The sequence below is a fragment of the Microtus oregoni genome, unplaced genomic scaffold (assembly GCF_018167655.1).
Source record: "Microtus oregoni isolate MIOR12 unplaced genomic scaffold, Mior012 000077F_ref0000221, whole genome shotgun sequence".
Classification (NCBI taxonomy): Eukaryota; Metazoa; Chordata; class Mammalia; order Rodentia; family Cricetidae; genus Microtus; species Microtus oregoni.
This window is the reverse complement of record NW_024544029.1, coordinates 3,328,835-3,343,805: the sequence shown is the minus strand read 5'-3', so window position 1 is coordinate 3,343,805 and position 14,971 is coordinate 3,328,835. Positions and strand designations below refer to the sequence as shown.

Genomic DNA, 14,971 nt, shown 5'->3' with positions numbered 1-14,971 from the left:
ACTGGGTGGTCCCTTCCAATCTGCAGCTTTACTCGACAATGGTAATTCACATTGCCACTAGGTGTGGCTTATCTTTCTCCAGTTTCCTTACACCCACAAGCCAGGACTAGTCATGGGGTCTCCAAGTCAAAGGTAAACCTCCATCTAACCAAGATGCATAGCTTTTCATTCACCACACAATTCCGAGTGACAGTGTCCCACCTCTGCTCTTCCCTTCTGGGGATGACAGCTGCTGTAACCTCAGGCCTGAGCTTGGAAAGCTAATGGAGGCAGGGGACATAGCTCAGTTGGTAGAGTGCTTGCTTAGCGTACATGAAGCCCTAGAGTTTAATTCCCAGTACCCCATCCGCCAGACACAGAAGTGTATGTGTGTAATCCCAGCACTCAGGAAGCAGAGGCAGGAGGGCCAGTTCAAAGTCATGTTCTCTCTTTCTCTCTCTCTCTCTCTCTCTCTCTCTCACACACACACACACACACACGTGTTAACAGTAACAAGTATAAAGTAGTAGGAAAGGCTAGTCAAAACATTTCCTGCACTCAGTTTTCCCATTTGTAGATGTTTTAATGTATTTAGTTTTTCTAGTCCTAAAAGTCATCAATTCTTTGAGAAATTCGAATCACCGAAAAGTTCCATTTCTGCCGCTTCCTTGTGAGGACTCCAATCTATTTACAGGAACTCTCTTGGAATTCCTTTAAGCTGTTTTGAATAGTTTACTAAAGGGCTGTCAAAACTACAGTCCTTGCTCTAAGAGCTAATGGATTAACTGCAAGGAGAGGCAGCCATGAAACACACACACATGCTCTCACACACAACAGGCAGAACCACTTTCGGAAACCATTTCTGTATTTCAATTTTATTTTTACAAAAAGGCAACAAGAATAGCGATGGGCGGGGGGGAGGTAGTAAGAATGCTTGCTTGGTCACTCAGAGAGAGGAGACCTCCTCAGGCAGCAGGAGTGGGCCAGTGTGCTATTCCTCGTCTCTAACAGCAGTGAACACAGAGACTTCCAAGATGGGACTAGCTGGGCTTAAGTAGCAAGGTCAGTGTGTGGAGACTAGGACGTGAAAGGGAAAGTCAATATCACATAGCCCCACCCAGAGGTAAAGGGATTTAAGTCAGACTACTGAGGCCTTGACTCTAGGCAGGCTGGGGCATGTCTTTGTGGTCGCCTGGGCCTCTCTCTCCAGGGCATATAGGGGCCGCGAGCAAGATGCCTTGGGAAACCCCTATGTACCACAGGGGCCTGGCGCTGGTAACAGGGTGGGCGGAAGTTGGGCACGGGTGGTTGGGGATAAAAACTAAAGTCACCCTCAAAGGTATATCCTCCGTGGGTAGGTGGGGGGTCATCTGAATGAATATAGAATTCATCTGACTGGAAAACATGGTCTGAGGAAAAATAGGCATCTTGTGGATAGTGTGGTAATGGGGGTGTCGCCTGAGGTGGGGGTAGGGAACATGCTAGGAGGGGTGGGGGGGGCCTTAAGGGCAAGCCAGGGGGTGGGAACAGTGGGCGTGGCCTGGGAAGAGGCATGGGTGGAGACAAGGCAAAGGCCTGGGGACCTCTGTTGACCTGGGGCTGCCATTCTTCTACCTGACTTGGACCTTCCCACACGACAGGACCAGGCTCCCATGGGTCTCGGTGGGGCAGATCCACCCCCCAAGCATCAGCCATGTGGGCAAGCAGCAGGTAGGAGAGCCGGCGGTGTGCATGCTCATTCCAGTGCACCCCATCTCCTTGCAGATGCTTCTTGGCCTGACGGAAGTGGAAATTTAAGTCCAGCACATCGAAGCAGCGCTTTGTTGCTTCGGCATGGCTGTAGAAATTGGCCTGGCTCACTCTTTTTTTCAGGGTGGCCACCGAGATCCGGTACTGGCCCTTACACTTCTGAGGGAGGAAGGCCGCCTTGATCTTGTCACCCAAAGGCATGGCAGTGTTCCACACTAGCAGGCATGACTTGGGCAGTACCTGGTCCATGCGCCCAAACAGGTTCTCCAGGTTCTGCTTGTAGCTACTCAAGGAATTCCGCCCATACCTGGAGACGTCCCAGAGGCAAGAGTTCATAATGATCACATCTGGGGCATGCGTGCCCGACTGCAGCTCCTCTAGGACGCTCTCCATGTACTCAGAATAGACGCGTGTGAGGAAGTAGAAGCGCACCAGATGATGGTCGGAGCAGAACTCGCGCACCTCGCGGTAGTCAGTGCGGTTGTGTAGGGTGTCCAGCTCGCCTCCCCTCATCAGCTGATCCTTTTCAAATGTCAGCTCCCCTTTGGTTCTGAGCTGCTTGTGACTGAGCAGGCAATCCTTCTGCAGCAGGAGCACCAGGTCCTTGTACACCGCCCTATGTACAGAGTCCCCAAGGACGACCACATACTTGTTATGGAGAAGCTGCTGAACTTCGGAGGCCAACAGGCGAACCATGATGCCCTGTGTGGCGCCTCTTAGCTCCCTCTTTTGCACAAGCTGGGTCTGGGAATTGCTAGAACAGAAGAGAGAGCGCTGGGAGGGGCTCACCCTTAGGCAGAACAGCAAGCTTAAGAAAGATAAGGGATAAGTACAGTTTGGGGAACTGCTGCCTGAGGGTGTGTGCCCCCAAAAAACCCACATTGCTGGCTCCAGAAAACTGGGCCTGAAGTGTATGTGTGGGGAGGGTTTGGAAGAGGGAAGGAGCAGAAACCCTCCTTGATCTGTCTGTTAGGCCTGCAATTTGTTCTCCATCTACCTCCTGTTTACTTCCAACAATCACCGTTTCCTGAAGCTCAAAACATCTTCAATGTGTTAAAAAAAAAAAAATCCAACTACTGGGCTGGGCAGATGGTTGAGTGGGTAAAAAAGGCACTAACAGCTTAAATTCCAAGCACAGACGAGCAGACCCCAGAGGCTTTCCCGGCAGCTAGTCTAGCCAAAACAGCAAGATTTAGGTTCAGTAAAAGAACTGTTCACAAAAAATAAGGCAGGCAGCTGTGCTTGGTGATGGCCGCCATTTGTCCCAGCATTTGGGAGGCCGAGGCGGGCAGAACTCTGTAAGTTCAAAACGCTAGGTGGGTGGCTAGGTGAGTCTAACGAATTCCAGACCAGCCAATACTACATAAGGAAAACCCGTCTCAATAAATAAATAAATGGGGGGGGGGGAGCGGTGTAGAAAATGGCAAGAGGAAGACACCTCTCAGACCCAGAAAGACAAATAAATATTGCTTGTTTTTTTTTAAAAAAAGAAAGCATGCATACTGACCACCAGTCTCCAGACTCGAGCGTGTATGTGTGTGCTTATACCCCACCCCCAAATGCCACCCACACGCTTAAAAAAATAAAAAAAGAAACAAAAAGGTTCCGGGGATAGAGGCCTCACTTGACGCAGGCTCTAGGTTCAGTCTTCTGCTTCTACAACCAGAGGAAAAATGCTAATGACTGGCATTGTTTCCACTCTTCTTCCAAGCCTTTCTTGGCCTGTAAATTCCCAAACTGCCTTTCTAGTCTCCTGTCAATCTGTCGCTTGGTGAATTTGCAGGTCCCCGGGGCTGAGTTAAACCTCAAATGAAACCCAGGCGGTGGCGGCGACACCTCACATCCCAGAACTGCAGATGCAGGAGGATCTATGTGAGTTGAAGGCCAGCCTCGTCTACTGGCTAGGTCAGCCTCTGTTGTGGGACCCTGTGAGACAGGGACACAAAACCTCATGTGCAGTTAGGCTGCACACCCTGGGACAACTAAAAAGTAGACTCCCACTTCAACACTCCAAACGTCACCCAGGCAGGGGCATAGCAGCCACTCCGGCGGTGTGAAAGCCCTTGGGATCCACTATGCCCAGAGAACTCTAAGGTAATATACACTGTAAACATTTTAATAGGCATGGGCGGATAACTGGCATTAAATTGTTTAAAAAAAAAAAATTAGGCATTTTTCCCCCTTTGGTTTTTTGAGGCAGGGTTTCTCTGCATAGCCCTGGCTATCCTGGGATTTTCTCTGTAGACAGGCTGACTCTGAACTCACAGAGATCCACCTACCTCTGCATCCCCAGTGCTGGGAGGATTAACGGTGCGCATGGTCATTCATTATTTCGTGAGAAAAGACTTTGCTGTATAATCGATGCTGGCCTCAAACGCCTGATCATTCCATTTTAGCCTTTGAGTGCTGGTTATTCTAAGAATGTACCACGACACCTGAAGCTTTGTCTTTGAAACTGGGTCTCACTATGTAGCCCCTCACTGTCCTAGAATTCACTAGGTAGACCAAGCTGGCCTTGAAGAACTCAAGAGATCCGTTTGCCTCTGCTTTCCAGAGTGCTGCAATGAAAAGGAATGGGACACTAGGCCCAGCTAACAAATGTCAGGGCTGTACTACATGTGGCTTTAAGTGGTCACAAATATAAACTATAAAAATAGGGAGCATAGGGCTGGAGAGATGGCTCAATGGTTAAGAGCACTGTCTGCTCTTCCAGAGGTCCTGAGTTCAATTCCCAGCAACCACATGGTGGTTCACAACCATCTGTAATGAGATCTAGCGCCCTCCTCTGGCGTGTGGGCATACATGGAGGCAGAATGTTGTATATATAATAAATAAATGAATCTTAAAAAAAAAAATAGGGAGGGGCTGGAGAGATGGCTCAGTGGTTAAGAGCACCACCTGCTCTTCCAAAGGTCCTGAGTTCAATTCCCAGCAACCACATGGTGGCTCACAACCATCTGTAATGAGATCTGTGCCCTCTTCTGGCCTGCAGGAAGAGTACTGAGAATACTGTATACATAATAAATAAATAAATCTTTAAAAAAAAATAGGGAGCATAATACTGAGTTTTCACAGAACAGGTAAAAATACTGACTTATCTTCCCCCAGTTTTTATTACTGCTCTGAGAAAAGAAGTTCTACAGGGAGTGGTGGCACACCTTTAATCCCATCACTTGGGAGAGACAGGCAGCTGGGTATCTATGCCTTAGAGGCCAGCCTGGTCTACTTGATTCCAGGGACAGCCAAGGCTACACTGTGAGACCCTGTCAACAAAACCAAAGAGGAAAAAAGTTTAACAATAATAGCTCATCACTGTGGTGCACCAACCCCGTGCATGAAGTAGAGCGCACACAGGGCTGGAGATGTGGCTCATAGAGCCCACGGAGAGCCAGGAGCTGCATCCCCATCACCACACAACCAGGGAGTGGTGGCACAAACTGTAATAGCAGCCCTTGGGAGGATCAAAGTCATCTACGGTTACTTAGTGAGTTCAAGGCCAGCCACCAAACAGGAGACGCTGTCTCCAAAAGAGAGGGGGAAAGAATGAGCTAACATTATTTGTCTTCTGAGCTTAGAAACATTGATAAACTAGGCTTGGTAGTATAGGACCATAATGCTAGCCCTTGGGAGGCAGAGGCAGGAGAATTGCTACAAGTTTTAGGGCAGCCTGATCTACACAGTAAGACCTTGTCTCAAAATATCAAAAGGAAAAAAAATAAATAAATAACAGGAGGGGGAAGGGAGAACCTCAGGGGGAACTGTCAGGTGTGGTGCAAGCTTGTAATAGCACACAGCTTGACAGAAAAGGAGGATCAGGGGTTTAAGGCCAGCCTGGATCAAAAACAAGAAAAACCATGCTAGAGAAGAACACTGCTTTGGATCCACAATGCTGGGATGGCCACCAGCTCTCCTTGCCAGCTCTTTGCCTGCAGCTAAGTTACTTGGCCTCTCTTGAAACATGAGGACTGAGTGTGGAGCACTCCGATATTCTGTTTATTCTGCCATGAAGGCAGACACTCCCAGGGGCCAGTAGAGACTGTCAGATTCCTTGCAGCTGGAGTTCAGGGCACTTGTGAGCAGACTGAGTGGTTGCCTGGTTCTGAGCAGCAGTGTTCTTAACCTGAACCAAGGCTCCAGCCAAATGTAAAGTACTTAGAACAAGGCCTGCCGAGCTCTTCGCACCAGTATGAGTTAGTGATTCTCAGTGAGCCGTGCTACTGAACACCACCAGTTTAACCATCTGCAAAGGGGAGAACTGTTCACCTTTCATCCAGATTCCACAAAAACCAAAGGAGACAATGACCACAGGGGAGCTGATGTTTACAAAATGAGAGAGGGATCGTTCTCCCCATTCCTATGTGATAGAAAAGGTTATAGGAATCATGGACTTATTTGTTTTTATTCATAGGCAATGATGGAAACCCAGGGTGGATGGTTGTGTGTGCTTGGGGGTAGGGGTAATGACTCTATGACATCTCATCCTTCAGTCTCAAGCAAGAGACACAAATATTAAACCAGGTATTAGCATAGTCCAGGAGAACAAAATGCTGCAAACAATGACTTCCCTAAGGAAAGATGTGGCAGGATCTTAACCAGAGAACCTCGGGAAAACACGCTGCGTCCCCCACCCCCAGTCAAGCAGACCAGCAAGAATTCTCCATTGTCCTTCAGGGGAAGGTGCAGATAGCATCAAGGAGAAAGAGAGGGAGAGAGAACATTCCAGTAAGCAGCTGAAACCAAATCAAGGGGTGGGGGCGCACAATAAACAGATGGACAAAGTCACACACCTTCTGCCTGGTCCCCAGGGGAAAGACTGGGCCATGCTAGGAAGCCACTCAACACTGGTCAAAACTAAATGACACTTTTAGTAAAAACCCGAATCTTCTCAGACACTTAACGAAGGCCAGAAACTTCCAGTTTCAGGTTCTTTTTATTTAGAAAAACTGAAACAAACAGGGATTTTAATATAGTCAGGCTAGAGCAAATTGCTGAAGTCCCTCATTAGTTCTGGAAGCGATTTCATGGACTCATTTAATTAGGGAGGAAACAATGGCACTCCAGAACCAGGTACAAAAGGGTAGTCTCAGCTGGGCGGTGTAAACACCTAAGATCCCAGCACGGGGGTGGGGGGCCTGGTGCTGGACGGCTCAAAAAGAAAACTCAAAATGAGTTACTCCCTTCCCTCCAGGGGAGAGATAAGGCTGCCAAGGACAGATAAGAGGGGGCTGACTCTGCAGGAGGGCTGTGTGCAGAAGTACCCAAGGCTGTGTCTAAGGACTCAGAGGGGTACAAGGCCTACAATTCCACTCTTAAAAAGTTTCATGACTCTCCAAAGCTGTTGTGCTGCAAGATCTGGGCCTCTAAAGTTGCGGGAGAACTATGCATTAATAACAGCTACCGCTATTTTAAAAAAATGACTTTCAAGCCAATTTGCTTGTATTTCTTTCTCTACTTGGGGATAATTAATTTTTCAGAAGTTTCACAAGGCATGAATTATAAATCTTTGGCTATTACTTTATAGCTATTGCAAACCAAACCCAGAACATTTATTTTTCATTAATCAATGTTTTGTGGTAATTAGGTTAGTTTTTGGAAGAGTGAAAACGAACTAGGCTGGTTGCTCGGGAGATGGGACAGAGATGTCTTAAAGCATGATGACAGATCTGACAATTGGGATGCTGCTTGGCTTTCTAGCAGGAACCCTCATCACCATGACCTGACTAAAGCCCACTCAACGTCCTTCAAACAGCTCCTTTCCCTTTAAAGGCATTTAGGGGGAACCTATCTATCTATCATCAGTTCTGGGGGTTTTTTTTTGTTGTTGTTGTTTGTTTTTTGAGACAGGGTTACACTGTGTAGCCTGGTAGGCCTGGAACTTGATATGTAGACCAGGTTGGCCCTGAACATGAAGATCTGCCTGCCTCTGCATCCTGAGTGCTGAGATTAAAAAATGCCCAGCTCAAATAATTATTTTTTACTTTTCCAAGATCCCTTCCAATTTTAAGGCAATGCAAAAAAATAATTTCTCAGGACCTTTTGACTTCCTTATGTTTTGGCAATTGTTTCGTTTTCTAAGTTGAACTAGTCAGTCAAAAATTATACAGCCTGCATGGGGCCTAATCAGTTATGGATCCCAGAGTGGCCCCCAGGGCCTGCTAACTCCTGAACAGTGATAGCTTCTGGGGGAAAGGGCAGTCACTGCATTCTGAACTCGGGCCTGGAAACTCGCCACAGACTTTTGATTTGGGGCAAGTAAGCTAATATCTACTTTACACAGCACCAAAAGTGGGAGAAACAGTATTTTAAAAATGGCTTTAGGACCACATCAAATATATATAGGCATTGTGTAATACTGTGGTTTAGTGTGGCACCATGGAAACCACTGCCAGGTGGCCACTGGGAAGCCCACATCTCATCCTCCCAAGCCAGATGGCATCACCTGTTTAACAGGCCTCAGGCCTGCAGTTTATTAGGAAAAATGTAGTTTCCAGTGTGTGCCAGGGCCTTGACAGCCGTCACTCTGCATATTTAACTTGGTAGCGACCTGTGACCACAATGACATCCAGCCTTTAAAGTGGGTTTCCGGTGGCTACAAATCGGCTTAGGCTGGTTTAGGCTGGCGTAGAGGTGGATACACACTGGGAACGTGGCTGTACCTGCTCACCCCACCAACATTCAATAACGCTGCGATTTGGCAGATAAATCACTGGAAGAACTTCAAACACTGTGAGTCTGAAAAGTTACAAAACTTGAAATCTCTCAAAGCTCGAAAAATCAAAAAACAAAAAACTCTTAAAGTATGCATGTTTTCCCATATTAATTAATCTATTATAAATCTTAAGGGCTACAGAAAGAAATGCAAGGAGTAAATTTAAGGATAAGTAGAAGATCCTGATACTCACTATGCGGGTGGCATCACTTTTTAGAAAAAAAGAAAGAAGGGTTTTCTTTTTGTAACTCTGGCTGTCCCAGAACTCACGATGCAGATTAGGCTGGCCTCGAACTCAGAGATCCGCCTGCCTGTCTCCCAAGAGCTGTGATTAAAGGCGTGTGCCACCACTGCCAGGTTCCCATTTGGATCTTTTAAACAGTTCCTAAAAGCTTGATTTCGATCGTATACAGGTTTTTAAATTTTTAGTATTACCACCCCGATTCGTTACTTCGGTTTCCCCTCTAATTTGTCTATTAGGGTAAGGAAAATATCCTGAGTTGGCAACCTGGCTTTCACCTCCAAGACACAGTGCCATACTGGTCTCAGGCTGGAGGCCCCTCTCTCCGAGCCTCGGTTTCCCCCAGCGAGGAAGAGAGGGCACCCGGCGTCTCAAAGGCCTAGCCACGCCTGCAGAACACCAGGCCCCCTTTAAACTCCAGCAAAGCAAACTGGCCCCACTCAGGTTCTAGAGAAAACAGCCCGAGGACCCCAAGTCCCTGAGCCCCCGACCCCGAGGTCCCCCTTCCCACCGAGTGCAAAGGCGGACACGTACCTGTTTCTGGGGAAAGCCAACAGCCAAGTCGCGCGGGAGTTCTCTACACCCTCAAGCTATCTTTCCAGAGCGGACTAACCCTGCAGTCTGCATTTCAGTCACTAGTCCTAAGGTTAGCTCCCACCCTGCTAATTTCTTGCTGTTAAGAAAAGAAAAAAGAAAAAAAGAAAAAAAAGGGGGGGGGAGAAGAGGAAGAAAGAAAGGTAACTTTGCTGGCTCCACCTCCAGGCCTGTCCTACTGCCTGGCCTTCAAGGCCAGTTTTAAAGCGCAGTTTGCACTGCCTGTGTCCCGTCCTCTCCTCCCACTCACTCCTCCTCTGATTTTAACTTGGCTTCCAATCGCTTCAAACCCGAAGACATTTGTCAGTAAATCAGCACTGGCTTCTTGGCTTCCTTTCAAAGGCCGATTCTTGACCTGCCCCGCGGCTGCGGACCACACTTCTGCAGCGCCCTCCGGGGTCCCTGTCACTGGGTTCTGTGACCTGGATCCTTTGCGGTGCTTCTCGTTCTTTCTCAGGGATTCCCTCAAAGCTGGTCTTTCTCAAGGCACTCTCACCAGTTCTCCAGCCTCCCACAAGATTCGTTTCAATCACCCTCCGGCCTGCGAGCTATCCCAGTTTTGCCCTATCTAGCTCAGGTTTTCGCCCGTTTTCCAAGTCAGAGTGCAAATGGCTTCTCTTCCCCAGATTCAGGAGGAAGACGAAGGACCACCCATCACCTTATCAATACTATTTGTATGCAGATGACTCAGAATTGAGGCAATAAAGCCACCAGGCTGAGTGGGAGGGTCCGGGATTTGGCCCTGGGGTAAGATCCAGCTGGAGATTCCCGCCCCCCACCAGATCTGCACTCTCCCTGCTTCAGGCCTCGTGGCCTGGAGGGGAGGAGAACCACTAAGTTACCAGTGATTTCTTAATAGTTGATGGTTACCCTTCCTCACCCCAGCCCCCCAGCGTCTCCTCAACTCCAGGCATTCAGGTGGGTAAAATTCTTTAGTGGGGGGAAGGGAGGAGTAACAATAGCCTTCCAAATCCTTCAGGGTTCTTTATCCTCTCACCAAATCGAGACAATTCCCTTCTGACCTTTGGACAGTCTTCCTCCAGGTAAATATTGGTTGTGGCCTGGAATGACGGCAGCCTGCTGTATGTGTGTTCAGAACTTCAATTCTGGATGGAAATCAATGATCTGGTGACAATGAATTCCATCCAAAAAGCTGGGTCACGTCGTTCTTACTTTTCATAAATGGCTGTTTCCACTCTTCTTGAAACATTAAAATCCTGGCCAGGCGGTGGTGGCGCACGCCTTTAATCCCAGCACTCGGGAGGCAGAGGCAGGCGGATCTCTGTGAGTTCGAGACCAGCCTGGTCTACAAGAACTAGTTACAGGACAGGCTCCAAAACCACAGAGAAACCCTGTCTCGAAAAACCAAAAAAGAAAAAAAAAAATCCTTAACCTGAAATCCTGAATGTATCTCAACCCAACCATTGCTATTTATTTCCACTTTTTTGAGGGTGGGCATTGGGGATCCTACCCAGGGTCTGATGCATGTTAGGCAAGACATGTGCATCTATGTTATGTTTATATAGCAAACTGTATGTTAATGTTAATTGTAGGCCATACAGAATATAATATATTGGTTATACACTCCATTGTTAGATATGTAAGGTAGACAGATACACATGTATATTGAAAATATACTTTAGGATTTTTCAACGTTCTCACAAGTGGAGCAGTGTTCACTTTCACTGCTGTTTTTCCTTAGTCTGTATGGCTAATATTTTTTTATTTTCCACAAATCCCACCCCCCATCTGTGTGTGTGTGTGTGTGTGTGTGTGTGTGTGAGAGAGAGAGAGAGAGAGAGAGAGAGAGAGAGAGGAGAGGAGAGAAATTAGGAGCAAACACGGATCTGCTTCTTAAGAGCTACTCAGGGATTGGCCTAGCCTTCCTCCAAGGACACTGCTCCGAAACACTTGGTCTGCTGTGTTTACTGGCCCAGTAAAGCAGCTCTTCTCAGACACAAGCTCCTCCCTCCACATCCCAAATGTTCCCAGAGTCCTGTGATCTTAGCGTCTTCCCCTGATGTGCCCTCACTTGCCCATCCACTTCCGCCTCTTTCCAGTGGACATTCAAGGAGCACTGACCTTGCTGACTGGACTGTTTGAGTCTCTCACAACCCAGTTTTTAGTTACCTCCACCTACAGAGAAATCAACAGAGGCAGGCAGAAGTTACGCAAAATCGCCCAAAGTTGCTCAGCTATCAAAAGTCAGAACTGGCCTGGTATTGATGGCAACTTCTGATGGATTAGAGAAGCTTGGGGTGTCGGTTCCCTTTCTTTGGGTAGAACCTAAGCTTTTAACTCCAGCTATAAATATTTGCTGAAATGAAAAGAAGGAAGTAAATTTATCTAGAAAGAAAAATTTGCATGTTGTTTCCTCCTTGTTACTCTCTGCTGGAAAAACTATTTTATACAAAGCCTGTATTTTCTACAAGGAAACAGAACAGGTGTGGAGTTTGTTTGGGTCCATTTCCACCACTCAGGATGTTAGCTAGCTTTATTACTAAATACTATTATTATTTGCAGTGAAATGAAGTATTGAACTGTAACATTATCTAGACTCCTCGGGCGATATTTAAGTGCTTTGCTTGGTTATCTGTGTGCTCCTCTTAAGAAGCTTATGAACTAGGTATCTTCCATTTTACTCATTTACACATTCAAAAATCAAGATTGAAAAATGGACTGAGCTCCCTGCCATCACATGCTTATGAAAAGCAGGGCTGGGATGCCAAGCCTCTGTGGGCAACCGCAACAGACAAGATTGCACAGCCAATAACTAGACGTTGCACATCCTCTTTCCTTTAGCACTGAATTGGCTGTTTCCTTGCACCTTTAAAAAAAAATTAATTGTTTACCAGTCTAGACCACGTAACATCTGGTCCCTCGGTGCCACCAAGTCTGGTGGCTGGAGCCCCCATCCCCCCACTTGCCCGGCGACTTGTAACCAGAAGGGATCTGAGAAAAGACTGTCAGAAAATTTAAATTTATATTTAAAAGAAAATGGTAGGCAGAGCCCTGTAATCTCTCAAGGTCTTTCTCAGAGCTTCCTCGGGGAGTAGGAGGGCAGCCTGGACTAAAAGGAGACTCATTAGCAAAAGAAAAAAGAAAGAAAAAAGCAAGCTGGGAGGTACTTACTCATTGAAACCCCTGGTGGTATTTTTTTTTTTAAAAAAGGTGTCTCTCTGTTGATTCCAGATCTTGTCCCTAGAGAGAGTCCTTTCCTGGCTGTAGATCTGAATGGCCCAGACTGTCTTCGGGGTAAATAAGTTCAACGCTGGGTGTTGGAACGTTCATAAGGCAGTGTCTGGGGAGGTGATGCCATTTCCGGTGGCCTCTGGGGCAAATAACAGGATACACACAGCATTTGCTTTCTTGCTTTTGAAAGACTAATGACCGAAGTTTAAGACTGTATCACTGATGTAGATGAAACATGAAGTAGAAATTTGGCTCCGAATTTGTGTTCCTTTTGCCTGTCTCCGTAATTTGAATGTAACTCTATCTTGACCCTTCCTGTTTCTTAACGGTTCCGTTCCTCGGCTTTTATTATCCAGGTGTGGCGAATACAATGTAGAAAGCTTTAGAAGTGGGGAGGAGGAACTGGAGAAAGAGATTTGGGGAGACTGGAAGAGAGATGTCTGGCTTCGCTGTCTCTTATTCAGTAGCTACGATTCCAGCAGTGGGGGGGGGGGGCTCTGTTTACAACCAGCGTCCCAACTTCCGTCTAGAGCCCTCTAGATCTGCCCACGCCCTGCTGTGGGAGGACAGACCCTCCACAGTTAGTAGTGGGAATATGGGCCCATGGCTGCCCAGAAAAAGCCAGCCTGTGACTGCAGCCCTAGGTACAGGAGGTAAAGGTCAGAACCAGCACTGGTCCCTTCTAGTCCCTCTCTCAGACTCCCACTAGAAACTGTCTACTGGTTAGAAAGAAAAGGGCCTGTGATTTAACAGATAAGCACTGGCCTTGGGTTCTGGTTGGAATGATCTCATTTGTGGGAGGGGCTCTCACCTCCCCTACAAAAACCTAGATGAAAGAAGGAGGAAATGAATCAGAAAAGACTAGGAGGAGAAGCTTTTTTTAAAAAAAAAAAAAATTCTGAAAATAGTGAACTTTTAGTAGGTGCTTTAAGCACTTCAGAGCATTAGAATGGAGGTGTGTGTGTTTGTGCGTGTGTGTGATGAGCATGGAAATAGATCCCTCTGGATAAGTAAAAAGGGGGGAATCTACAGTGTAGGTAAAGTAGGAAATCTGTAGTATAAGGATAAGTATAATATAGAAAATTAAGTCCGATCCTTCTGATAGCCAGATGTCCTAGGCTCTCGGTCTCGACTGGACACAGAAGGGTGGAGTCCTTCTTGTGTGGCAAGATTACTTTTGTTACCAAGGTTACTGGATGCAGCCTCTAAGTGGGAAGAAATGTTCTCTTAATATTTCACCTTAATAGTTTTCTACTTCACACAGTTTTCTTTTCTATTTTCTATATTATACTTATCCTTATACTAGATTTCCTACTTTACCTACACTATAGATTCCCTTTTTTTTTTACTCATTCAGAGGGATCTGTTTCCACGCTCATTACAGTGTGTGTGTGTGTGTGTGTGTGTGTGTGTATGTGTGTGTTTGACTTAGGTCCCGCCCTCTACCCTCTACCTCAAGCTACAGCCCCAGCTTCTAACTGCAGTGAGCCAAGTGTAGTGGCGCATGCTTACCACCCCAGCACTGGGAGGGTGGAGGCAGGAGGATTGGTACCTAGGCCAGCTTGAGCCACAGAGGGAGAACCTGTCTCAAGCACAAACAACAAAGGATCCCAGGACCTTCCTGAAGTGCACAGCCTATGTTCTTTGTTTGAGGTTTTGTTTTTTTCACTATGTTACAGGTAAGCTGGTCTACAAAGTGAACTTCATTGTTGTCTCCTGAAAAATATTTTATGTCAACCACCGCACGTGTGCCTTAAAATTTAACGGTATACTTTCTGCATGGTCCGCATCTTGCCTAAACTATTTTTTTTTCATCTTGACCAAATTGTTTTCTAGGTTTTAATGAATTGTAATACAATCATTACAGTGTCTCCAGACACGATTTTGGTCTAGAACCCAATTGATAACCTGATTGTTTTAAAATTTATTCTATAATTTGAGGGCCTCTGCCCTGACCTGGATTCTGTACAATGAGTTTCAGATGTTTCCAAGGTCTGAGCTTCAGCAAGTCTGGGCACTGTGAGAAGCTGGGGAGGGTTCTAGGGGTTCTGTAATCAGGAGCCCAGAGAACAGAAGAGCAGTAGTAAATTCAAGTGGTGGTCAGGCTTCTATGCTTCACCTTTAAAGTAAGGTTGCACTGGGCGGCAGTGGCGCACACCTTTAATCCCAGCACTCAGGAGGCAGAGGGTGGGGGCAGAGGCAGGTGGCTCTCTGTGAGTTCAAGGCCAGCTTGGTCAACAGAGCTAGTTCCAAGACAGGCTCCAAAGCTATACAGGAAACCATATCTTGAAAAACCAAAAAAATAAATAAAATAAGGTTGCTTGAGATCAGCGGCTGGTTTTCCTGCTTCCAGCCTCGATTTTGAGCCATGTCGACAGCCTCCATTGCTGATCTGGCACCATTGAATGAAGAGCCTACTGAAGCTTCGTTTTTACCCACCCCTAAATATACTTCCTTCCTCCCAGGGCTCCCCTTTCATGACTGCAGCAGGCTCTTCGCCGCACCTT

General features: G+C 46.8%; 1 protein-coding gene across 7 annotated transcripts in view; it reads right to left on the bottom strand.

The window, feature by feature from the left end:
• Window positions 1-847: 847 nt before the first annotated feature.
• Pced1b (PC-esterase domain containing 1B) overlaps window positions 848-14,971 on the bottom strand; it is a 139,891-nt gene continuing 125,767 nt past the window's right edge. For 5 of the 7 annotated variants that reach the window (XM_041642681.1, XM_041642682.1, XM_041642684.1 and 2 more), the window contains exon 4: window positions 848-2,482. In XM_041642681.1, the coding sequence (XP_041498615.1) occupies window positions 1,123-2,424 (1,302 nt within the window). In that variant the 5' untranslated portion in view covers window positions 2,425-2,482 and the 3' untranslated portion in view covers window positions 848-1,122. Of the gene's footprint in view, window positions 2,483-11,354; window positions 11,409-12,404; window positions 12,604-14,971 lie in introns of those variants that run through there. The other 2 variants (XM_041642687.1, XM_041642686.1) reach the window with 2 other exon arrangements.